Source organism: Peromyscus eremicus, chromosome 13, assembly GCF_949786415.1.
Source record: "Peromyscus eremicus chromosome 13, PerEre_H2_v1, whole genome shotgun sequence".
Taxonomy (NCBI): Eukaryota; Metazoa; Chordata; class Mammalia; order Rodentia; family Cricetidae; genus Peromyscus; species Peromyscus eremicus.
Genome location: NC_081429.1, coordinates 21,259,367 through 21,281,310, shown reverse-complemented (window position 1 = coordinate 21,281,310; position 21,944 = coordinate 21,259,367). Strand labels below are relative to the sequence as shown.

General features: G+C 45.6%; 1 protein-coding gene and 1 long non-coding RNA gene across 6 annotated transcripts in view; one reads left to right on the top strand and one right to left on the bottom strand.

Moving 5' to 3' along the window:
• LOC131923560 (uncharacterized) overlaps positions 1–13,161 on the top strand; it is a 37,803-nt gene extending 24,642 nt beyond the window's left edge. The window contains exon 3 of the long non-coding RNA XR_009382647.1: positions 12,561–13,161. This is a non-coding gene — a long non-coding RNA (uncharacterized LOC131923560). The remainder of the gene's footprint in view (positions 1–12,560) is intronic.
• Ddx11 (DEAD/H-box helicase 11) overlaps positions 9,150–21,944 on the bottom strand; it is a 39,405-nt gene continuing 26,610 nt past the window's right edge. Inside the window, exons 18-26 of one of the 5 annotated variants that reach the window (XM_059278673.1) lie at positions 19,181–19,253; positions 18,779–18,882; positions 12,547–12,696; positions 12,230–12,298; positions 12,017–12,117; positions 11,654–11,738; positions 11,485–11,563; positions 11,171–11,325; positions 9,154–11,096 (exon numbers count right to left, since the gene is read on the bottom strand). In XM_059278673.1, the coding sequence (XP_059134656.1) occupies positions 11,061–11,096; positions 11,171–11,325; positions 11,485–11,563; positions 11,654–11,738; positions 12,017–12,117; positions 12,230–12,298; positions 12,547–12,696; positions 18,779–18,882; positions 19,181–19,253 (852 nt within the window). In that variant the 3' untranslated portion in view covers positions 9,154–11,060. Of the gene's footprint in view, positions 11,097–11,170; positions 11,326–11,484; positions 11,564–11,653; positions 11,739–12,016; positions 12,118–12,229; positions 12,299–12,546; positions 12,697–18,778; positions 18,883–19,180; positions 19,254–21,944 lie in introns of those variants that run through there. The other 4 variants (XM_059278672.1, XM_059278674.1, XM_059278676.1 and 1 more) reach the window with 4 other exon arrangements.

The following is a 21,944-nucleotide window of genomic DNA, read 5'->3' as shown; positions in this document are numbered from 1 at the left end:
GGTAAGCAGCACACTGTTGACAGTCAAGTTGTGATTGCCTTGTGTAGTGTCTTGAAGCACCCGATGTTCAGAAGAGATGATGCCATTTCCATGTCAGAGTCCGGCCCAGGTGCCCGGACATTTCCTCTCTCAATATGCTGCTGTAGATACGTGGTGCAGCCACAGCTCTGGATAGGGGGCAGAGCTACAAATGGGGCTCTTCTTCTGGGGACAACATAGAGGCATGGAGGCACTTCTAGCCACCTTCTGCCCTGGTGCTGTTGGCACAACATGCAAGTGCTGGTGTGAGGTCTGGGTGTGGAGGAGGTCAAAGGTGGGTTCACTGGCCCTCTGTTTTAGGTGAAGATTAGAGATCGAGAGATGTACTGGGGATGGGGGATGCGCAACTCCAAGTTCCACAGACTTGGCTGAGGTGGTGCAGCCAAGCGAAAACGCCAGTCCTTACGTGACTGCTCTTTGATGATGAGGTATGTCCCCATCATTTCATTGTGTTTTCTCTTTATAAAGGATTACACAGTGGCATTGATATTAAACCCAAGATGACAGTGTGTCTAGGACATTGGGATCTAAATAGGTGTCACATGGGATGTTTTCTTCCCATTTCATGAGCCACGGATGTTGCTGAAGGTCACCAAGTCTCCTCTGTGGGGCAACTGTCAGCATTTAGTGAAGCAAGTTTTCAAGATATCCAGAGACATGAGCTGGAACATCATAGGTCTGTTTTATGATATTCTCCTTGATCTCTTCCAGGGTGCTTCTTTGGAAGTGGTGGTACCTGGTGTTGATAAAATAGAACAGCACACCCATACTCCACACATCTGGCTTCCTCCCATCATAGCCATCTCCCAGTACCATTTCTGGGGCATTGAAGGTCTTGGTCCCACATTGCTCTTGAAGTACAGTGCCAGCTCTACATCAGATGGTGATACCAAAGTCTGTCACCTTCACATTGCCCTCTTCATCTAGAAGGAATTTAGGTCTCAATGGTTGATGTCAAGCTCATGGCAAAACTTGATGGCTGACACGATCTGCCTGAATACTTTTTCATACCTCTACCTCCTGCAGCCTGCCCTCCTTCATTATTAATTGGAAAAAGTTTCCTCCGGGGGCAATCTCTGTCACAAAGTAGTAATGTTGTGGTGTTACTATAACCTGGAACAGGCGAATGATGTTAGGATGGTATAGTTTATGAACCAGAGGTGCTGCTGTACATTGTCTACAACTTTTATGGCCAGAGGGGTGCCTGTGAGGCAATGATAGGCCAGTTTCACAGAGCCAAATGCAGCCTGACCCATGGACAGTAAAACCCTGTATGGACTTTCTATTTTCTTCTTTTAGGGCTCCCAGGCCATGAGACTAGGTGGCCAATATGCTCCTGTGAAGGTCTTTGTGAAGCTGCAACTCAACAACTAACAAGCTAGATAGCGGTGAAAAAGTTCCACAGGTAACTGAAATCAGCTCCCTGGTCTGTAGGGACAGAACTGCAGGCCAGCCCACAGCCTTATATACAGGACACTCATCCCTAACAGTGAGGTCTGAGGAAGAACTGGACCAATCACAGTAGGCTATATATAGCCCAGAGTAACTGTCTCCATGTTGACCCCAGGCACATTTCCCCTCCACAGTCTCACTCTGTCCTCTCCAGGAGTCCCCTAGTACCATCCAGTCATGTGCAGTGTCTCAAGGGTACAGCGTCTTTTATCACTTCGGCCTGATGTGTGGGCCAATGATGATCACTTACAATGTGTCCCTTACACACACTGTACGTTTTTCCCTCTTTGTCTCGATTCAAAATGATGAAAATAACAGGATGCCACACTTTAAAAAACCCGAGCAAGTCTCCACCATGATGTCTATCTGTGCTCAGGGAATCCTGGCAATCATACTGCACCTAGTGAAGGAGGAGTTGGGAAAATGTTCTGGGTGAATGAGCCTGGCACTCCAAATTGGGAGCTCTTCTGCTGTCCAGCTGATGGACTTAGCCTTTTCCTACAGCCTCTAGCAATATCTTTTAGTGGATAGAGGCCAGGTTTAGACTTAGGATATTATGTAAGCAGAAAATGCAAGAAGGAGTCAGGACACTTCCCCAAAGGAGCTCATTTCTCATCTGCACTGTAGCTGGCATACACAGGGAGAGCAGGGTGGTGAAGAAGAGACGAAAGTTCCCATGGCTCCTTTAGCCTCGCACATCTCTAGGCTTTCCGGAGCAGCATGCGGCCACCTCTACACCTATATATCTCTATCACCTGAGAGCAATACATTGATGATCTTTCTCCCATTTCTACCAGCTAGCAGCACTCTGAAGTAAGCCCTTAGTGTGTGTGGTGGAGCAGCAAGATACAGGTGTGGCTGGATGGAACTCCATTCGATCAGGATGCTTGGGTCCCACGAACATTTTAACTGTGTCAGTCAAGAGGACTGGGATGTGCTGCTTGCCTAGTCGGCTCTTTTCTCAAGAGAAAAACCTGGTGAGCATTTGTCACTGATCATCAGACGTTGGTTCCTCCTCAGAAGTTCCACTGTAGATTTCTACCTCTGGAGGACAGTTAACTGTCAGTGGAGGATGCTTCCTACTTTGGAGGAGATGAGATCAAAAGATAATAAACATCCTTTGAGTCCTCTGCTGCAACTCTTTAAAAGTGGTCCCTTTAAAGAGGGCAGTGTTGCTGAAGCAAGAAGAAAACAAGGAGTTGGGATGTCCACCTCAGGTTCATTACATGTTCAAAAGCACAAATTCATTCATATTCCCTCTCTCTCTATCTATCTACCTCTATCTCTCTATCTCTATTTCTGTGTGTGTCTGTCTTTCTGTCTGTCTGCCAGTCTGTCTCTCAAGAGAAGGAGAATATGCTTAGAATGTTTTCTCTCAGGAGAAGGAAATGTGCCTAGAATGTCCCCAGGTCCTCCTGGTCCAGAGCCTGGTCTCCAAAGTCACCCATTTTGTTGTTCCTGCATCCTATAGCAGAATGTTTTTTGGCTTCAAATCTCTGTGTTCAAAGCCCTGGTTCATGGCTATGGCACTTAACTTGGCCCGATGGCTGCCTCCCATAGCACCAAGCAAGGAAGACACTATGCTGACTCCTCTGTAATTTGCAGGTTCTTTCCTTCTGCTGGGACCCCCATTCTGCAGATAACAATTGTTTCTCTTTATCAACTGGAACATCCCAATGATGATGTTTGAGTGATCTATTGCCTTGATTAAATCCACTGGGGTTCTAATGCTCCTGAAACACCCTTGAAGAATTCTTAAGTCAGTATTCATATATAACTGGGAACCTAAGAGGTTGGAGAAGTTATTAAACCTCACCAAAGCAGACAAACCCTATCCTGCAGGCCGGCCTCTCTGGATCTGTGGAGTGCCCAGCTGTCCAACATAGGCAAGGTGGAAGGGCCTCCATATGCACACAAAGGTATGATGCCCAGCTCAAGCATTCTACCGTAGTTTAGGGCATGAGCAACTGCAGTGAGTTGAGTCCCTGACTCTTTAAGCCTGGGATCAGGTTGAACCCCCAATAGTGCAAGGTAGAGAGATTTCAGGAAGCTGAGGTCACAGTCTGAAGGAAATGGCCTGGAATTATGCACTGAAATGTTATCTATCAGCACTGAGGGGACAAGTGGGAGGGATGGATAACATGGAGTCACTGTGGCTTACAAGCTGAGCACTTGGACCTCTGTGTTGTAGTATGGACACAGATACTCAGACACATACACACTGAGTTTTATATTAAACAAATAGTTATATAGAATAAGCTCTTTGACATCCTCTATCTGCAGCTCTCAAGAGGAGGAAGAACAAGCATTCTGACCAGTAATTTACAATTTAAGGAGGTGAGGTCCCATTAAGTGGGTGATGGAGGTCACACAACAAATGAGGTTTCTGGGTCTCTTTGGTCTGCAGGCTGTAGGACTCTTTGATCAGTTCCATCCATTTTCTCCATTTGCATTTCCCCAGTGCCCTTGCAGTGTGGACCTGGATCTACACTTTGTCTCCTGACAAATATATACGGTGCTGATACTGTGGACCGCAGCTAACAGGCTGTTCCTACTCAGTCACAAAGTAGAATTGTTCAGTTGTTGTTTCAATCAGCTATGACAACTGGATGATAATCCTGGGATTTAAGCATTGGAACATTGTCATTTCAAGAGAACCTATAATTCTCTGTCTTTTGGGAGAAGTCTGACTTCTTTCTGCCAGTGGATTTCATGTGAGCACATGGAAAACTAGTTTTGCAGAGTCAAACATTGTATTCTACCCTCTGTCATGCTTCTTCTGAGAGAGGCCCTGCTTTGTGCTGGGTCCCTTTCCCTTCTTTAATGTGTCCTGGGCTTCAGCCCCTCAGCATTGCTCAGGGACTAGAGGAGAAGGCATTTGCAGTTAATATTCATCTGGTAACAGATGAGTGGGTTCCTGGTGAGGTCCTTTCCTGCTCTGCAGAGGCTGCACACCTCTGGGTCCTCATATGACAGGGATTTCATTTAAGCTAGACCTAAGTGCATGCTGAAAGGCCTGCCCTCACGACAAAATCTGTCTCTGCCTCCCTACAGAAGGCCTGTCTCTAAACACTATCACACAGCTGTGAGGGCCTTTCATTTCAATCTGGGAAGATACCAGTATGCATCTCTTTTGAGCTGCAAGTGGCAAAAGAATCCTGAAAGGCATGCCTTCCTTCTCCTCCTCTGCCTCTGCAATGACTATTTCAGTGTGGAAACAGTTTGCAAATCAGGGTGCTGCCCAGGTGGCAAGGGCATTGCTTCTGAGGGTTTGCTGAATCTCATGCAAATGACAATCTTTTGTGAATACGGGGGAGCTGGGTTCAACCTGGTGGCTCTCCTTGGGACAACAGAAGAAAATGAAAAGCATGAAGACATTTCACCCTGTGACCTTCAGTAGCTTTTGCCTCATGGATCAAAGAGGCCAATATTTACTTATTCAGAAGTCTAAGCCAGTATGATGTGTCAGTGGCCTTTGTGGATGAGTATCTCAGATCATTTCGGGCTTTTAAGAAGGAGGTTGTTAGCCGAGCGGTGGTGGCGCACGCCTTTAATCTCAGCACTTGGGAGGTAGACCCAGACAGATCTCTGTGAGTTCCATACCAGCCTGGTCTATAGAGTGAGACCCAGGACAGGCACCAAAACTACACAAAGAAACCCAGTCTCGAAACACACACACACACACACACACACACACACACACACACACAAAAAAAAAAAAGGAGGAAGTTGAGGAAGAAGCCATAAATGGTCTTGCCCAGCTGGGATGCCTATGAACTACAACAATGACCAGCATGGCAAGATATCCAGTTTGTCAGAGAGCTCCAGAAACACAGCTCTTCTAAGCTGAGGCCAGTGCTGGGACAGGCATGGAGAGATGCAGCTGCCCTTGAGTCAACCTTGTTATAAGTGATCCCGACCCATACCTCTGCATGGAGCTCCAGTAAACACACTGCTTGAACAAGCTCGACTTGGGTAGAATAATTTCTTCAGGCTGATGTTAGTATTGGATCTGGGGTACACTGACATTTTTCATGTCTGTCCAAGGAATGCCTCTGACCACACACTTAAGGAAGGCAGGAGGCGGCAGAGTCTTGCTCCATGGTCTTTGTTCCACGGTTTCTGCCAGTGGCCGCTGCCTGGATATGGACTTGGTAGATGACTTCACATAGTATGTTCTCAAATGTTCACTCTACTTTAAATGACTCATGAGGGGCTCTGGGGATTGGTGTCCTAGCCCATGGCAAAAGCACTTCTGGTGAGCTTTCTGTCCAGCCCCCTGTGGAACAAGCCTGGACAAACTCTGTTTAAGAGAGAGTCTGTTCCCTCAGATTCTCCATCCTGAGGCACCTCCTACCTTTTCACTCATGTCATGTGTTCAGGTCGGTATTAGGGTCTATTCTGACAGAGTTCCACACCCAAGGTTTAGTCAACCCAGATCAGAACGTTGGGAGAGGGGACGTTATCTGTCCCACTATCTACCTCCTCTGGCATGGCCGTCATGGCTGCCACCAGTGTGGTTGAACTTAGTGGCTAGCATCTGCTAGTGTGTCACTTCAGGTTCCTTCAATGGACTGCCCTGGAGCAGACCCTCAGAGGACAGCTTCTAGCCACCATTGAACCAATCAGAGTTGAGCACAACCTGAAGGGCAGCACCAGGATTTGCTGCTATAGCAACATGTCCTCATGCCTTTGTCTGCTCCTTGACACTCTGACCCCACACCTCACTCAATGATAGGCCAGGTCTTGTCCAGCAAGCATTTTGAGGTTTCCTGCTCCTGCACCATGGCTTCTATTCCTCATCCCTGCTCTAAAAACCTGTCGTCACTGTTCTAGCAATGCAAAAATTACAGCTCTTAACCTCAAAGGGAATGAGAGACAGTTAATTCTGGAACAAAATTTGAATGATCATGTCCCAGGAAACACAGAGTCTGGATACCTCAGGTTCCATGCTCCCACATGGAAGCAGTTTCAAGGTAATATCAGAACAAAGATAAATCAAGATAGATCAAAAATGCATTGGTGGAAACATTTAGAGGGCAATTCCAAAAGGCAGTGGAGTGGTGGGTACCAATGACTCCTAAAGCAGAATGAAGTATAAAATTTGACAAAGCTACAGTAATGGAAGACCAGGAACTTTATTTTTCTTTATATCTTAGAAGATTCTCCTTATTATGAAAGGTAATGGGAGTGTCTTTTCCTACAGGGAACCTGTAGTTGCGATATAAAATAAACAAATTTAATTAAACAATCAAAGAAAGTGTCCTACGTTGATTGATTTAGGGATGTGTGTCTTCCTCAGGGATTCTTTTGTTGAGTCGAAACCAAGTAAGACTGTCCCCACCTCTTTATGCAGAGAGACACAGGTTTATTGAAAAGAACTTTAGATCTCAATCGTGGCCATCTTCCTCTAACCCACACTGCCTCAGACTCTGATTACACAGAGTGAGGACCGGGAGGATGGAGATGGGGAGGACCAGGTGAGGATGCTGAATGTGGACCAGGTGAGGATGCTGAATGTGGACCAGGTGAGGATGCTGAATGTGGACCAGGTGAGGATGCTGAATGTGGACCAGGTGAGGATGCTGAATGTGGACCAGGTGAGGATGCTGAATGTGGACCAGGTGAGGATGCTGAATGTGGACCAGGTGAGGATGCTGAATGTGGACCAGGTGAGGATGCTGAATGTGGACCAGGTGAGGATGCTGAATGTGGACCAGGTGAGGATGCTGAATGTGGACCAGGGGAGGATGCTGAATGTGGACCAGGGGAGGATGCTGAATGTGGACCAGGGGAGGATGCTGAAGAAGGACCAGGGGAGCATGTGAATAAGGGCAGCTCTGTATGGACAGCAGGTCAGGCAAGCTCTTTCTAGAGTGGTGTCTGCTGCACAGGTGAACTCAAGGCACTTTAGAGATCATATGGGAAGCATGGCTTGACTGGGTTGTCATAAATATCACAGTTGGAGAATGGGAAGGAAATAATACAGTTTTGTCATATGATCCTTCTGAGGTTGAGAAACTTGGTGTTTCCCCTCATACAGAGTGGGAGAGACATGAGCATAAGACAGAAAACCCCAGAGCTAAAGGTTTGGGAGTGGGGTGGAAAGGAAGGAGGGAGAATGAAGGGAGAGAAAATAAGGGGGGAGAGAGAAAGGATGGAAACTAGAGAGACAGATATAGATGGGGTGGGTTAGAGTGCATTTCTTGGGTTCAACCCACTTTACTCACATCTATGTTAATTTGTGTATAATTTATAAAGGAGACAAACTTTACCAAAAACGGTCGTTGTGTCGTTGTATGAAAGTAGTCATAAAGCGGTACAGGATAGCTAAGTTCACCAAAGGTTCAGGACCGATACAACCATGGAGACACTAAGGAAAGGAGCAGGTTGGTTCTCTCCAGCTCCAAGACGGGGACAACAACTAGCGACCTATCATAAACAGACAGGTAAGATTAATCAGGTGTTCACTTGAGATTTAGAACTAAGGAATTTGAGGAATTTTCCTTGGCAGTAGGAGCTGAAATCAAAAGGGAGCGGTTGCTCAAGAAGCCATTCCAGTTCAAGGTTTGTATAAATAAAAAAAAAATGTATAGCAAAGTGAAGATTGTAGTTTCCACGTGTTGTTGAACAGAGTGACAGCCCATAGCATATATGTGGTGAGGTTCCTGGGCTGTCTTGAAGTCCAATCGAACTTGCAGTTCTCATGTGCAGGGAGTCCCAATCTGCCTGCTGCCCATGTTCCTGGGTTTCTCAGACAGTGACATTCTTCATCTTCATGTGCATCATTCCAGAAAATCACCTTTTTAGTCTTGCTAGTTCTATAGTACCTATGTGAGCTTGACTGAACCAGAGCCCTGTGGACCTGGGTTAAATCCGTGATTCTCTTCTTAGAGTAATGAATGTTTCCCCTCCTTAACACCCCCGACAGCTTTCTGTTGGAGAGTGAGCTCAGGGCTGCTGCTAAGCAAGGGCTCTACCAGTGAGCTATGTCCCCAGCCAGCAGTTACATAACTTCTGTAGCATCAGTGTCCAACACCTACATGCTGAGGTAGTGTTGGTGACAGATTAAATAGGGCAATAAAAACAACCTGTATTGTAGCTGTTTCTTTAAAAAAGAAAAAAAGAAAAAAAAAAAAAAACACTTCTTTGGGAGCCTACTACTCAGAGCCTAGATAAATACAGAGGCTTACTATTATTTATGAATGCCTGGCCTTAGCCTGGTTTGTTTCTTGCCAGCTTCTCTAACTTAAATTATCCCATTTCTCTTTACCTCTTGCTTCTGGGCTTTTTATTTTTCTTTATTCTATATATCTTTCTTTCCTTCTTATTCCATGGCTGGCTCCTGGCATCCTCTTCTCCTTCTTTTTCTCTCATTCTCCCTTCTTCTCTTGAGCCTAGATTTCTCCTCCTATTTATTATCTCTGCATGCCAGCCCCTCCTATCCTTTCTTCTGCCTTGCTAATAGCTATTCAGCACTCTATTAGACCATCAGATGTTTTAGGCAGGCAAAGTAACACAGCTTTACAGAGTTGAACAAATGCAACATAAAAGAATGCAACACATCTTTGCATCCTTAAACAAACATTCCACAACATAGATGAATGTTAACACATCCTAAACAAATATTCCACAACACCGTATAATTTTTAATATATGGCAACATTGACATTTATTGGTTACTTCCCACCCCTTCTTACTATTTTAATGCTTTTCAATTATTCATCTTCTCACCATAAAACTCTCCTAGTTTGATATGTAGGGTGCCTAGGAACTGGAGAGAACTTATAGAGTCCAGGGAAGTCCCCTATCTCTGAACACAGGTACCTCTAAGATCCAACCAGACACACCTTTATCTCCCATTCTAAAGAACTGCAAAATTCTACCACTAAGCACTTAGACAGAAGGTTCCCAACTTCTACTTCACCCAGCCCTAATCAGATTATTCCTTAAGAAATGTTGAGTCTGAAATGTCTTGGCCCCCCAGAGAAGTTATGTTCCAGTTGGGCTTTGTGTACAGGCAGAAAGGTGTGGAGCTGATGAGAGATGCCTTGTGTACAGGAAGGGAGGGAGTTAGTAAGAGATGCCCTTTATTCAACTGCTCTTCTCTGAGATAATCTGGGCCTCACCCCAAGGTTCTGATTAGACACCCGGATTCTAGCTATGATTGCCTCACTCATGGAGGGATCTACCAAGGACAGGAATAAAATCTCTATGCAAGGAATCCCCCATGTTAAGAGTTCTTCACAATCTTGACAGCTAAGACGCCTCTCTATTCTGAAATTCCTAAATGAGCACCTGTAAAACAACCATTCTCCTTTTAAGAATCTGGGCTCGTTCAAGTGGGATGTTTTCCTTAGATTGACTCTGGGTTCCCTAGAACCCGAATGCAGATACGGGTCCAATTTTCCCTGTCTGAACTCAATGAAAGCAAAATGGATTTAGGAAGCTTCACTGACAACCATGACCAATTATGTCCAAACATTTGAATCTATGACCCAATTGTATAATGTGGCCAAAAAAGATATGATATTAATTATAGACCAGCAACCCTAGGCAAGACAGGGCCTTCCTCATTCACTCCAGCAGGAACAGCCCGCAGATGCTCCTGGGCAAGTGGATCTCTAAAGTTCCTGTTGTCCACAGAGGGCCGAGTGGCTGGACAACTGCCCTTCATCTTGCCTCATCTCTTTTCATGTCCTGGGGCTGTGTACACCATGTGCCAGCTCCACTACCTCATGTGACTGCCTTACCTGCACCATGCCAGAGTACTTTGCCTACCTTTGTTAGAACTGAGAAAACACACACACACTAAACAATGGCGACTCCAGTGCTCTTTTATTTAGTAGAGAAAGGGTGGCCTTGCCAGGTGCAGATGGCTCAGCAGATCATGGGTTGTCCTCCTGCCCTGGTGGTCTCAGCAATGAGACAGAATGTCTGAGGGAGTAGAGCATTTTTTTTTGGTCCCATATAGAGGTGACCGGGGGTCACTATTGCAGAGCGAGGGATATTTCTCCACAGTCAAAAATGCCCTGGTATCACTCAGAGGGACTCTAAAATAGTCACATGGAGAGTCTAATGATTCTGCTGGCATCATTAGAAGGAAGGAGCAGCAGCCAAACAAGAGAGATCCACCTCTTCCTGGAGACCCAGTCAATACAGGCTGAATGTGAAGGCCCGGTGGGCAGCAGAGCCCTGAATAGGGACATCTGAGGCTGAGACTGGATTCAAAGGCCAAGAACAGCTTTCTGTCTCTAGACAGGATGATGGCAGGGTGAGCCTTGCCTCACAAGAGGGCAGAGAGCTGCTGCCTGCACAGCCTCCTGAAGCCAAGAGAAAGCTAAATTGAGCTAGGTGCTGGGGGAAAATCGGTCTCAGGGAATGAGGTGCCCCAGGCCATGTTCCTTCAGGATGAACTGGGTTTGTCCCGGTGGTTTTTCTGTGGAAGTCACAACACTGGAATCCACTGCCTCTGGAAGGCTGGTGTAGACTTCACAGTCTGCATATGCTGTAGACCATCTTAGGCCAGACACAAAGGTCGAGTCAAGCAGAGAGAATAAAAGAGGATCCTACACCAGACAGGGGTGTGACTTCTCTCGATGAAACTGCAGGGAGAGAAAAGCCATGAGAAGCTTTACTTCTCTCTGGGGGAGCCTGGGACACCGGGAGCAAACCTAACCTTCCGCATCGCAGCAAAGGCAGGACCAAAGGTGGCTTTGACCTCCACACGGTCTCGGATCCAGGCTGGCAGCTTCGCCAGGACAGCAGGGCGGGCATAGCGATGATCCAGGAGCACAATGCTGGCGAAGTCCCTCTGGTGCCTAATGGCCCTGCCTGGGTAGACACACAGCATGGGACTCTTGATTTCAATTGCCTACCAATACTGCATGTCCATTGGTCTTCTCCCTCATTTGCTCCTCAAATGGACAACACAACAGGAAAATTCCTCCTCCCTTAACCCATCCATCTGCCCCAGCAGCAGCTCAGACTCACCTATGGATTGGTTTACAGCCTTCATACACAAATTCTCTATCAACATCTTCCCTGGGGGAGCCTGACCTTGTGTTCTAGGCTAAGAAAAGAAAAAACAAAAAACAGAAATTGGAAGATCAGAACTCCCTAGACATTTTCTTTCATCTTCTAAAAAAATGCAGATACTCACAAGGGTCTGATCCAAGTAGGCCATCTTCTCTTGCAATTCTGGAGACTTAAGGTTGGGGTACGGCATCCCCACCATCACCACACACCTGTAGTGGGTTATATGGCCCATGGCATAAGTGACTAACAGCCATGGGGTCATCATCTACATGAGATCAACTACCTGCTATTTTGAACCAATTGTGTGATTCCAAGTCATGGCTGCCCACTTCTCTGTTCTACAAAGCCAGATGGAGAAAGGTTTCAGACACTCCACCCACACCCTATAGACCCCAAGCCACCCATATGGGTACCGACCCTATGGCATGGCTCACCAGGTAGGGCCTAGGGCCCTCAGCCCCAGAAGACAAAAGGATGCCACACCTACCGACCCAAGTCATCAGAGAAGTTGATCCCTTCACTCATCTTCCCTCCAACCACAGAGAGGAGCAAGGCCCCTGTCAGATGGCCTCCTGCCTGAATGCAGCACTGTGGGGTAAGAGCCACACCAGAGTGCCTGAGCCAAACCTGGGAGATTACAGCTGTTCCCAGCTGCCAGGCACAGAGGGCTTGTGGATCCAGCCTCACTTCCACCTCTCACCGTAATGCACTTGGAATACGCCGTCAGCACCTGCTCCACCTGACTTGCTCTCTTGGGTTCTTGGAATAACTGAAGGAAGAAGGTCACCCAGCAAAAGGCTTCAAAATACTCAGTCTTGAGCCTCAGTCTGGGGTTTGAGCCTGAGCATGGAACATGTAATCAAGCTTTGGGGAATCCCCGCACCCAGTGTCCCAGGCCTAGACTTGGTAGATTTAGAAGCTGGGAGAATCTGGACCATGCCAATTCCACAAGACTGAGGGACCCTAGGAAGAATTGCAGGTAGCAATGTCTTCATAACCAGGCTAAGGGGCACTCACCTTTTTCTTGACAGACAAACGTGCCAGCAGGCCAGTCTTGTCCCAGTGTGCATGTACCTGGCGCAGATACTCATAGGAAGGGAAGAAGCATACTACCCCTCCAGGGACCACATTGCATAAGTTACAGAGGATGCGGCCTGTCTCCTCCATCTGCAGAAGACAGACAAAGAGCTAGCCCGGAACAGGTCCCACAACCACACCCACAGAGGATAGAGGCCAAGCAGCTCCCCTTCTACAGCATGGAATGCACTACCCTCTTAACAGTCATGCCCAACTGGGGATTCTGGTGAGTGCTTGACTTTATGACACATCCCATCTCTGGCACCCCAGAAATGAGCCAGACTTTTGGTATAAACTTAGATCTCCCTAAGTCCCAGTGTCATGAGGGGCACAATCCAGAACAAATCAACATTGAGATGCCACAGGAGTTGTGGCCAAGATATGCATCCTTCCCAGGATACAGGCAAGGAGCAAGAGGCCCCGCCCCCCATTGTTGGCCTTCTTCCATCCTGCATTAATGGGATGCTGGGAGCTCTTTAGAAAACATTTAGTAGTCTAAGGAGAGTGTGGGAGCCCACAAAGTTTTCCTAATGAGATCTGAGCTTGCTTTACACAGCAAGGCTGCATTATGGGATGGCTGGATCACATGCATGGTCACTAGGTGTCTGTCATGGCCTACACTTGGCTGTGCTGGGGGAGGTTTTTGCTTCACCCCTTGGCATTTCTTTAAAAGCCCTTTAGTAGAGACAGAAAGTGATTGTGGGTTTGGACCCAGGCCCTCCTGAGGCTATCCTGTGTTTTCTAGCTGTCTCTCTCTCCTCTATATTTCTATCTGTATATTCCTCATTACTCCCTGCTCAAGAGTATCCTGGGGTGGAGACAGAGCTGGTTTCCCTCAAATGGTGCCTAAACAGAGCCTCACCAGAGTACTTGGCAAAAGCTTGGGGAGAAGCCCTTTGAGAAGCAGTTGGACTGCTCCGATTTTGTAATGAAAGTGAAGGTGGGAGTTTTTCTTCTCAGGAGGAAGAATGAGGGGCTGAAAGACGCTCGAGTAAGGCTATAGTGTAATTTCTCTCTTATCTAGGTTTCTTTTTTTTTCTGTTAAAATTCTATGAAAAATAAGGAAGGTAGAGTGCAGTAATATGGTATAGGAAAAACTTAGAAAAGTAGAATGTAGGAATATAATGTAAAGTAAAACTTCTGTTTTACTTTACATTATAAAGCAGCAACATAGCGGAACCATGTCCTGAATATTCTAACGATGGATCTAGGAATGCAAACTGGGAAAAAAATGAGAGGAAATATCTATCAGGGAAGAGCTTAACGGGGAGAAAGATTCCTGTGGGAAACTTCAGGTCCCAAGTGGTAGAGGAGAGAATTTTCCCTGAGGCAGATATGGAGGAAACAGAAACCCTCTGCTCAGTCAGCAGTAAGGAAACTTGTACAACACTGTACTAACAGAATTAGTTTCCTCTTGGCCACTGAAGTCAAAGATTAGATAACAGAAGTTTGGAGGAACCTTAGTGGTCTTTCTCTCAAAAACTGAAAGCTTTCTTGGGAAAAACTTCATAATCTCTCTCTAAAATACTAAAAAGTCTTTCAGAACTTTCTTTCTCAGTTTCTCTTTCTGTAAGGACAAAATTAGATTCATCTGTTAATGATATGTATAGAAAAATCACCTGTGGTTCACTTTAAGAAAAAACAAAAAGATGCGGGGCGGTGGTGGTGCATGCCTTTAATCCCAGCACTCGGGAGGCAGAGCCAGGCGGATCTCTGTGAGTTCGAGGCCAGCCTGGACTACCAAGTGAGTTCCAGGAAAGGCGCAAGGCTACACAGAGAAACCCTGTCTCGAAAAACCAAAAAAAAAAAGAAAGAAAAAACAAAAAGACAACCTGGAACTAGACAAATTCTCTTCGCTAGCACTGTCTCTTTTAAGCTAATATTAGAAAAACAGCATTTAGAATTCCCTCTGAAGCTAGAACTTAGCCGTACAAGTGGGAAAGTGCAGGAGGAGGAAGCAATAAAGCCGTGTTCTATCTGCACCTGCGCTGCCACATAAGGGAATCTATCTGGGGGAGGATCTGGGACAGGACAAGACGGAGAAGGGACAGATTCCTCCCCAAATTGTGCAGGACCTGGGAAAAGCTGCTAGTGTAATTAAAAAAAAAAAAAAAAAAAAAAAAAAAACTGTGTCTGGGTTCCAAGTGTTGGTTGCAGATTTGGGGAGAGAAGCCTCTACCTCCAGAAGCAGTTAGCAGAGGAACAAATCCGCCATTGTAGCTTCAGGGATTGTTTCTTGGGAAAGGGATGAGCTGAGACCAAACTGAGAGCTGTCTGGGAGGGAGTGTCTCTGAAGGAACTGTAGGAAAGCTTTGTTTTGAGTGCTTTCGCTTCTTTTTACTGACTGTTTGGGGCAGATGAACAAGCCCCAAGGGAAATTTGCTTCGGGCACGAAAGTACCCATCAGAACACAAGCGGGTGGGTATGACTCAGCTCCAGGTACAGTGTCAGGAAAGAAAAACATATAGCAATGCCAGCTCAGGGAGAATAGACATCTCCCTATCTCCTGTGTTGGAAAAGCAAAAATCTTGACTCAAACCTCCCATGCTAAGAGCAGAAACTTCACTTTAGAACCTTGCGTTTCGTCGTGTAAAGGGAAACAGAAGTGGCCAACATGAGAGGCACTATGGGAAAGGTAGTTTGTAGTGGCATGCCAATATAGAGAAAGGCACCTTGGGAAATGAAGTCTGAAACATAGTGATGCTGTAGAGAAAAGCATGCTGGGAAAGACAGCATAGCAAGCCTGTACAGAGAAAAGGCAGACAAGCTAGAACAAAAACTTTCAAATTCTCAACTTCAAACTCTGCTTTTGTAGCCGGGAAGTGGTGGCACACACCTTTAGTCCCAGCACTCAGGAGGCAGAGCCAGGCAGATCTCTGTGAGTTCGAGGTCAGCCTAGTCTACAGAGCGAGTTCCAGGACAGGCTCCAAAGCTACACAGAGAAACCCTGTCTGGGGGGGGGGGAGGGACACGACAACTTTGCTTTTTTCCAAGCACTGCTATATAGCTTGGCTTAACTCCCAAAAAACAAACGGGTGATCAAAAGCTTGCCTCTCAGGAGACATTTAAAATACTCACACTGTTTGTCACAAGCCATTTTAAAATCCTTACAAAAGCAAGGGAAAGCAGTCCAAACACTGAACATTGCTTTACATATGGAAAAAACTTATGGGCAAATAATAAAAAGTCCTTTAACAAACAGCCTGTAATGAGTGATTCCTTTGTAACTCTAACAGGGGGACAAGGAAACAGGCACTCAAAAAGAAATGACTGCTTTACAGATGGGGACCAAACTCCACAAAATCCAGCTATATCACAAAATAGTCACTTCGCCTGAAAGTTCTCTGTAAGAAAACAATGCTAAATCAGAATGCTTGCTCAGTGAATGCACTGATGTTTGTGAAGAACAGGAAAAATGTACTAAATACGGACGGTTAAAAAGATACAACTACAATCTGAGCTAAATAACTCATGGTCAGTGTATATCACAGCTGCTAATAATAACATCAGGAGTTGAGAGGCTTATGAATGAGGTGAAAATACTAAATCATGAAAATGTTCTTTAGATTTTTGTTTTGTTTTGTTTTTGTTTTTGTTTTTCAAGACACAGTTTCTCTGGGTAGTTTTGGAGCCTGCCCTGGATCTCGCTCTGTAGACCAAGCTGGCCTTGAACTCACAGCCTGGGTCTGCTTCCCAAGTGCTGGGATTAAAGGCGTGCACCACTACCGCCCGGCTAACATCTATGTTCTTGACTCCTTTGAATAGTGGCAGTTTTGGTGAACAAATAACCTTGCCAGAAATATTGGGCTAATAAAAATCCATCAGAAACATCAGCATTGTTAAAAGAACTCATGGCAAATGCAGCTTTAAAAAAAAAATTAAGAAGGAGGAAAATTGTCTTGAGAGTTTGGTGATGAGTGTGGAACAGAGGAATGTCAGCTCCAATGACACTCCTCTAGTGGAACTGGAGTGAAAGGCAGATGATATTGAGGTTCCATTTTGCAGTCTGGGGATAGTAGGAGAACGAGGAGACCTCCAGACTGCTGAGGAGTTTGGGGTGAAGTTTCAGCAATGTGTTTGGTGCAAAGGGGAGCCACTGAAAGCTGCAGGTCTGGAACCCCACTCCAACTTTGACAGTCATGGGAAACTGACTGCTGTAGAACTGCTATTCAGAAACAGAATGCCCTCAGGAGGTTTTCTTCTCATTCTCTTCTCCTTTTTTGGGTTTGATAACTAACAGTTTAGTCTTATTTCTACTTTCTAAATGAAGTCCAAAAAAAATTACTTTCTGTCTTGTTGGAAGATAATGTAACATCTCTTCTAAATGTTAAGAAATCTTTTCTAAATCACTTCTAGGTGTTAAGAAATCTCTTTTAGGTGTTTGCTAAGTTAGATACTTGCTAATGTTAGTCCTATTCTTTCTAGTGTAAGCTAGTTCTGTTAAGAGAGTCTTTCTAATAGTTCTTATGAATGTAAGTTTGTAAAATAGAAAATAGATCTATAGATTTCCTTAAGAATATAAGCCTGTAAGAAGTATAAATCAGCCAGGCAGTGGTGGAGCATGCCTCTAATCCCAGCACTTGGGAAGCAGAGCCAGGTGGATCTCTGTGAGTTCTAGGCCACCCTGGTCTACAGAGCGAGATCCAGGACAGGCACCAAAACTATACAGAGAAAACCTGTCTCAAACAAAACAAAACAAAAAAAAGTATAAATCAGTATATGTTGAATGTGAGTTTGTGAAGTGTATAAATGTTGATGTGAGTCTAAATGCTCAAGAAAGCTAGCAAAAAAAGTGTAAATATGTATAATGATAATAATTCAATTAAGAGAGTTGTAAATATGTATGGTGATATTTATACCAGAATTATGTTAAGGTTAATGAACCAGAGTTTGGAAAAAAGCTAAGGGAATCTTTAAGATGGCTATAGTTTATTGGATGCGGTTAGCATAAGAGCTTATTGATTTTAAAAGGGCTTGGCACAGCTAAGGCTGTTATACACATCTTAGGACCCATTCCAAAAACGATATGCCATCTCTATCATCCTCCACTCCTGTAACTGGGAGGTGTGGCAGCTATGGAGATTGCTGTGGAGGTTGTAAGCTCAATAGGAACCTGGGCCAGAGCTAAACTAAGTTCAGTACGCCTTCCTACCAGAGGCTGAGAGTCAATGACGGGCAACTTTCTCTTGATAACTTCCAGCCTGAAGACAGCAGACGGAGTAAGCTTGATGAAAAGCATATGTCCATGACGGGTCATGGAAGAAATAATCATAGAGAACGACCTAAGACAGAAGACCTCAGTCTATTCTGTGTTGCCTCAGGGACTCTTTAAAAAATTGAGAGGGACTTGTGGGAACCCACACAGTTTTCCTAGTGAGATCTGAGCTTGCTTTACACAGCAGGGCTGCATTAGGAGATGGCTGGACCACATGCATGGTCAGCAGTATCTGGGATGGTCTATACTTGACTGGGCTGGGGGAAGGTCTTTTGCTCCACCTCTTGGCATTCCTTTAAAAGCCCTTTAGTAGAGACAGAAGGGGCTGGTAAGTTTGGATCCAGGCCCTCTCAAGGCTATCCTGTGTTTTCTATCTCTCTCCTCTACATTTCTATCTACATATTCCTCATTTCTCCCTGCTCAAGAGTACCCTTAGAGAGGGGATAGAGGGAAGGCACTCGGGAAGGCAGAGCCAGGTGGATCTCTGTGAGTTCAAGGCCAGCCTGGTCCAGGACAGGAACCAAAACTACACAAAGAAGCCCTGTCTGGAAAAAACAAAAACCAAAACCAGAAACAAGAAAAAAAGAAAGAAAGAAAGAAAAAGGAAAAGAAAATGGGGTCTAGCCACTATGGAGGGAAATCAGTATGCAGGTTTCTCAAAACAGAACACACAGAAAATATGGCCCAGCTGAATGAAAAAAATCAAATAAAAGGAGGAGGCCATGACTCCTCCTAAAGTGCAGAGAAGATTTTCATTGTAGATGTAAGAGAGAAAGCAGGCAGAGGGACAAATGGTCTCCTTCAAGAGAGGAAGCAGCCAAGATCTTCCTTGATAAATATCTAAAAAAAAAATGAATTTCCTCATGCCAGATGTGACCATCTGCCCCAATGCCAATGCTGCTAAGAATTCTCCCCTGGCCATACAACAGAGAAGACGGGACGTGGGCTGGCACTAACCATCTGAGGCAGCTCTCTCCTCTGGTAGGTGAATTCCAGCTGTTGGTTAGAGGGTCCGCTGCATATAATAAGGGGCAAGATGTTGTCTGGAGGGATCACGTGACCTGGTGATATCAAAGGAGGGCTGAAAATTAGTGTCCAGGTAGGGCAGTTTCTCAAGTCATTTCCCCAACCAGAAGCAAGAATTTTAAATGTACACAACTTCTCTCTGCTCTGACATAGCCAATATAAGCAATGTGGTGAGGAGAGCCCAGAACTGGAGAACCTGGGAAAAGTATGGTAGTGAGAAAACCCACTGAGAATAAGGTTCAAGTCCAGTAGTGCCCTCTGCCTTTGGCCAAGTGTAACTAAATCAAGACCTCAGAGTTCTTGGCCCACTCTACCCTCCCCACAGTTCCTTACCACAGGAGAACTCCACCACCCGCTCAGCTTCCACTCCAGAACATGCCAGCAGCTGCTCCCGAAAGTCAGACACCTGCAGCCATAACATCAGGGCCCTGTGACCTCAGAGCTTGGGGGGTTGTGTGCTCTGCAGTGAAGGTAAGAAAAGTCTGGGATAGGAGGCAGCAAACCCATACACCAGAAGAGGAAGTACAAGGGCCAATGACCTTTAGTTAAAACAACCAGTAACAGCATCCAGTGCTGACAGAAAACTTAAGAAAAAAGAGCAAAGGAAGATGGCACATTTGGCTCCAGGCCCTTTCTGTGTATCAAAATCAACAGTGCAGACTACTATCTACAACATACAAAGAACTCAAAAATGAAACAAGAAACCAAACAACCCAGTGAGGAAATGGACCAACGAAACAAAGAGTTCTCAATAGAGGAAAAAAGAAATGGCCAATAAATGTATGAAAAAATGTTCAACTTTACAAGCTACCAGAGAAATGAAAATCAAAACTGCATTAAGATTCCTACCTTATCCTAACCTAATGACAGTTAGGTTAGGATAAGAAAACAGAACACTCAAGGCTTAGGCATCATCAGGAAGAGGTGGAAAAGGGAAGAAAGACTTTAAGAGCCTGAGGTGGTAAGTAACATTAAGAAAACTGTTTCACGCCAGGCGGTGGTGGCCCACAACTTTAATCCCAGCACTCGGGAGGCAGAGGCAGGCGGATCTGTGAGTCCGAGGTCAGCCTGGTCTACAGGGAGAGCTCCAGGACAGGCACCAAATCTACACAGAGAAACCCTGTCTCGAAAAAAAAAGAAAAGAAAAGAAAAGAAAAGAAAACTGTTTCAGGACACAAGAGGGCAGGTTAACTATGTCACGGTGATTGTGACAGACTGAGACCAGAGCGAGCTCGAGCCAGGCAGAATCACAGCATGGACGGAGTTGTGGGGACAAAATCCCACCACTAACTAAGGAATGGCTGGCCTTTGACAGATGCTGCGAGAGGGAAGTCAGTTTCCTTTAAGGATGTGAGTCTCTAATACACCAATCACACAGGACTTACTGCCACGACTAACTGGGCAACACAAAATGGACGTGATGGGAAGAGGTGGAGGGGACAATGAATATGTTCAAAACACATCATGTGAACTTCTCAAAGCACGGAAATACTGCTTAAAAGGCCGGAAAACAGAAAAATGAGTGCCGGCCTGGATGTGGACAATAGGAGCCCTTATACACCGCTAATGAAAATGAGGTCTAGCCAGGTGATGGTGGCGCAAGCCTTTAATCCCAGCACTCGGAAAGGCAGAGCCAGGGGGATCTCTGTGAGTTCAAGGCCAGCCTGGTCCAGGACAGGAACCAAAACTACACAAAGAAGCCCTGTCTGGAAAAAACAAAAACCAGAAACCAAAAAAAAAAAAGAAAAAGAAAATGGGGTCTAGCCACTATGGAAGGAAATCAGTATGCATGTTTCTCAAAACAGAACACATAGAAAATATGGCCCAGCTGAATGAAAAAATCAAATAAAAGGAGGAGGCCATGACTCCTCCTAAAGTGCAGAGAAGATTTTCATTGTAGATGTAAGAGAGAAAGCAGGCAGAGGGACGAGTCCAGCTGAACATGACCGGCAGACTAAACGGTACCACGAGAGGAGAGGGATGGGGGTGTGGGGGAGCAAGAGAGGAGCTGACTGAGAGTCTGCCCCCGGGGCCAAGAGGGCAAGAGAGCAGCACAGCCAACATGGCTGAGTTACACAGGGATCAGGCTTGGAGAAGGGAAGAGGAAGTCTAACCCCAGGAAGGGAGAATTTTTGGTGGGGGGCAGGGTGAGAGAGCTGGGAGGAACCACAGGTACCACGCTGGCTGGGAGAGCTGAGAGAGCACACCCTTTGATATGTTAACAGACACCTCAGTTAGCCCTCTGTCCCCTTTTCTGAGACCTAACACTAGCTATACTACTCCAGCAGAATATTCAGCCGAAACACCCCAATGTACCACAGAGGCACTTCACACCAGTGGTCACTGCAGCACTAAGTATAAAGCCCAATTAGTAAATAAGATACCCATCAACAGAGCCAACAGAGGCTTGGACAAAGAAAATGTGGCCTTTCATCCAGCACTCTCTCTGTGAGTTTGAGGCCAGCATGATCTACACAGTGAGTCCCAAGACAGCCAGGGCTACACAGTGAAATCCTGTCTCAAAAAAAAAAATGTGTGTGTGTGTGTGTGTGTGTGTGTGTGTGTGTGTGTGTGTGTGTGTAGTTGTCAGAAAACATGGTTGCAACCGAGGAAGATCACATTAAGTGATTAAGCCAGCCACAGTCCTAGAGTCTCTATAAATAATGAAATTATTACATGTACACGACACACAGTTGAAGTGGCACTGTCTATGGGGACAAAGGGGACCAGTGAGAGGGAAAGGAGTGAGAACAGGGAAGAGAGTGAGATACAAGGAGGAATATAATACTCAACATATATACATGTACAAAACATCTAATAAATAATTGGGGGGCTGGAGAGATGGCTATACGGTTAAGAGCACTCAATGCTCTGGCACAGCACCTGGGTTTGGCTCCCAGCATCCACATAGTGACTAACAACAGTCTGTAACTCCAGTCAAGGCCATTCAAGACTACATAATAAGAGCTGGGCATGGTGACACACACCTTTAATCTCAGGACCTGAGAGGCAGAGGCAGGTCGATCTCTGTGAGTTTGAGGCCAGCCTGGTCTACAGAGCGAATGCAAGGGCTATGTAGAGAGACCCTGTCTCAAAA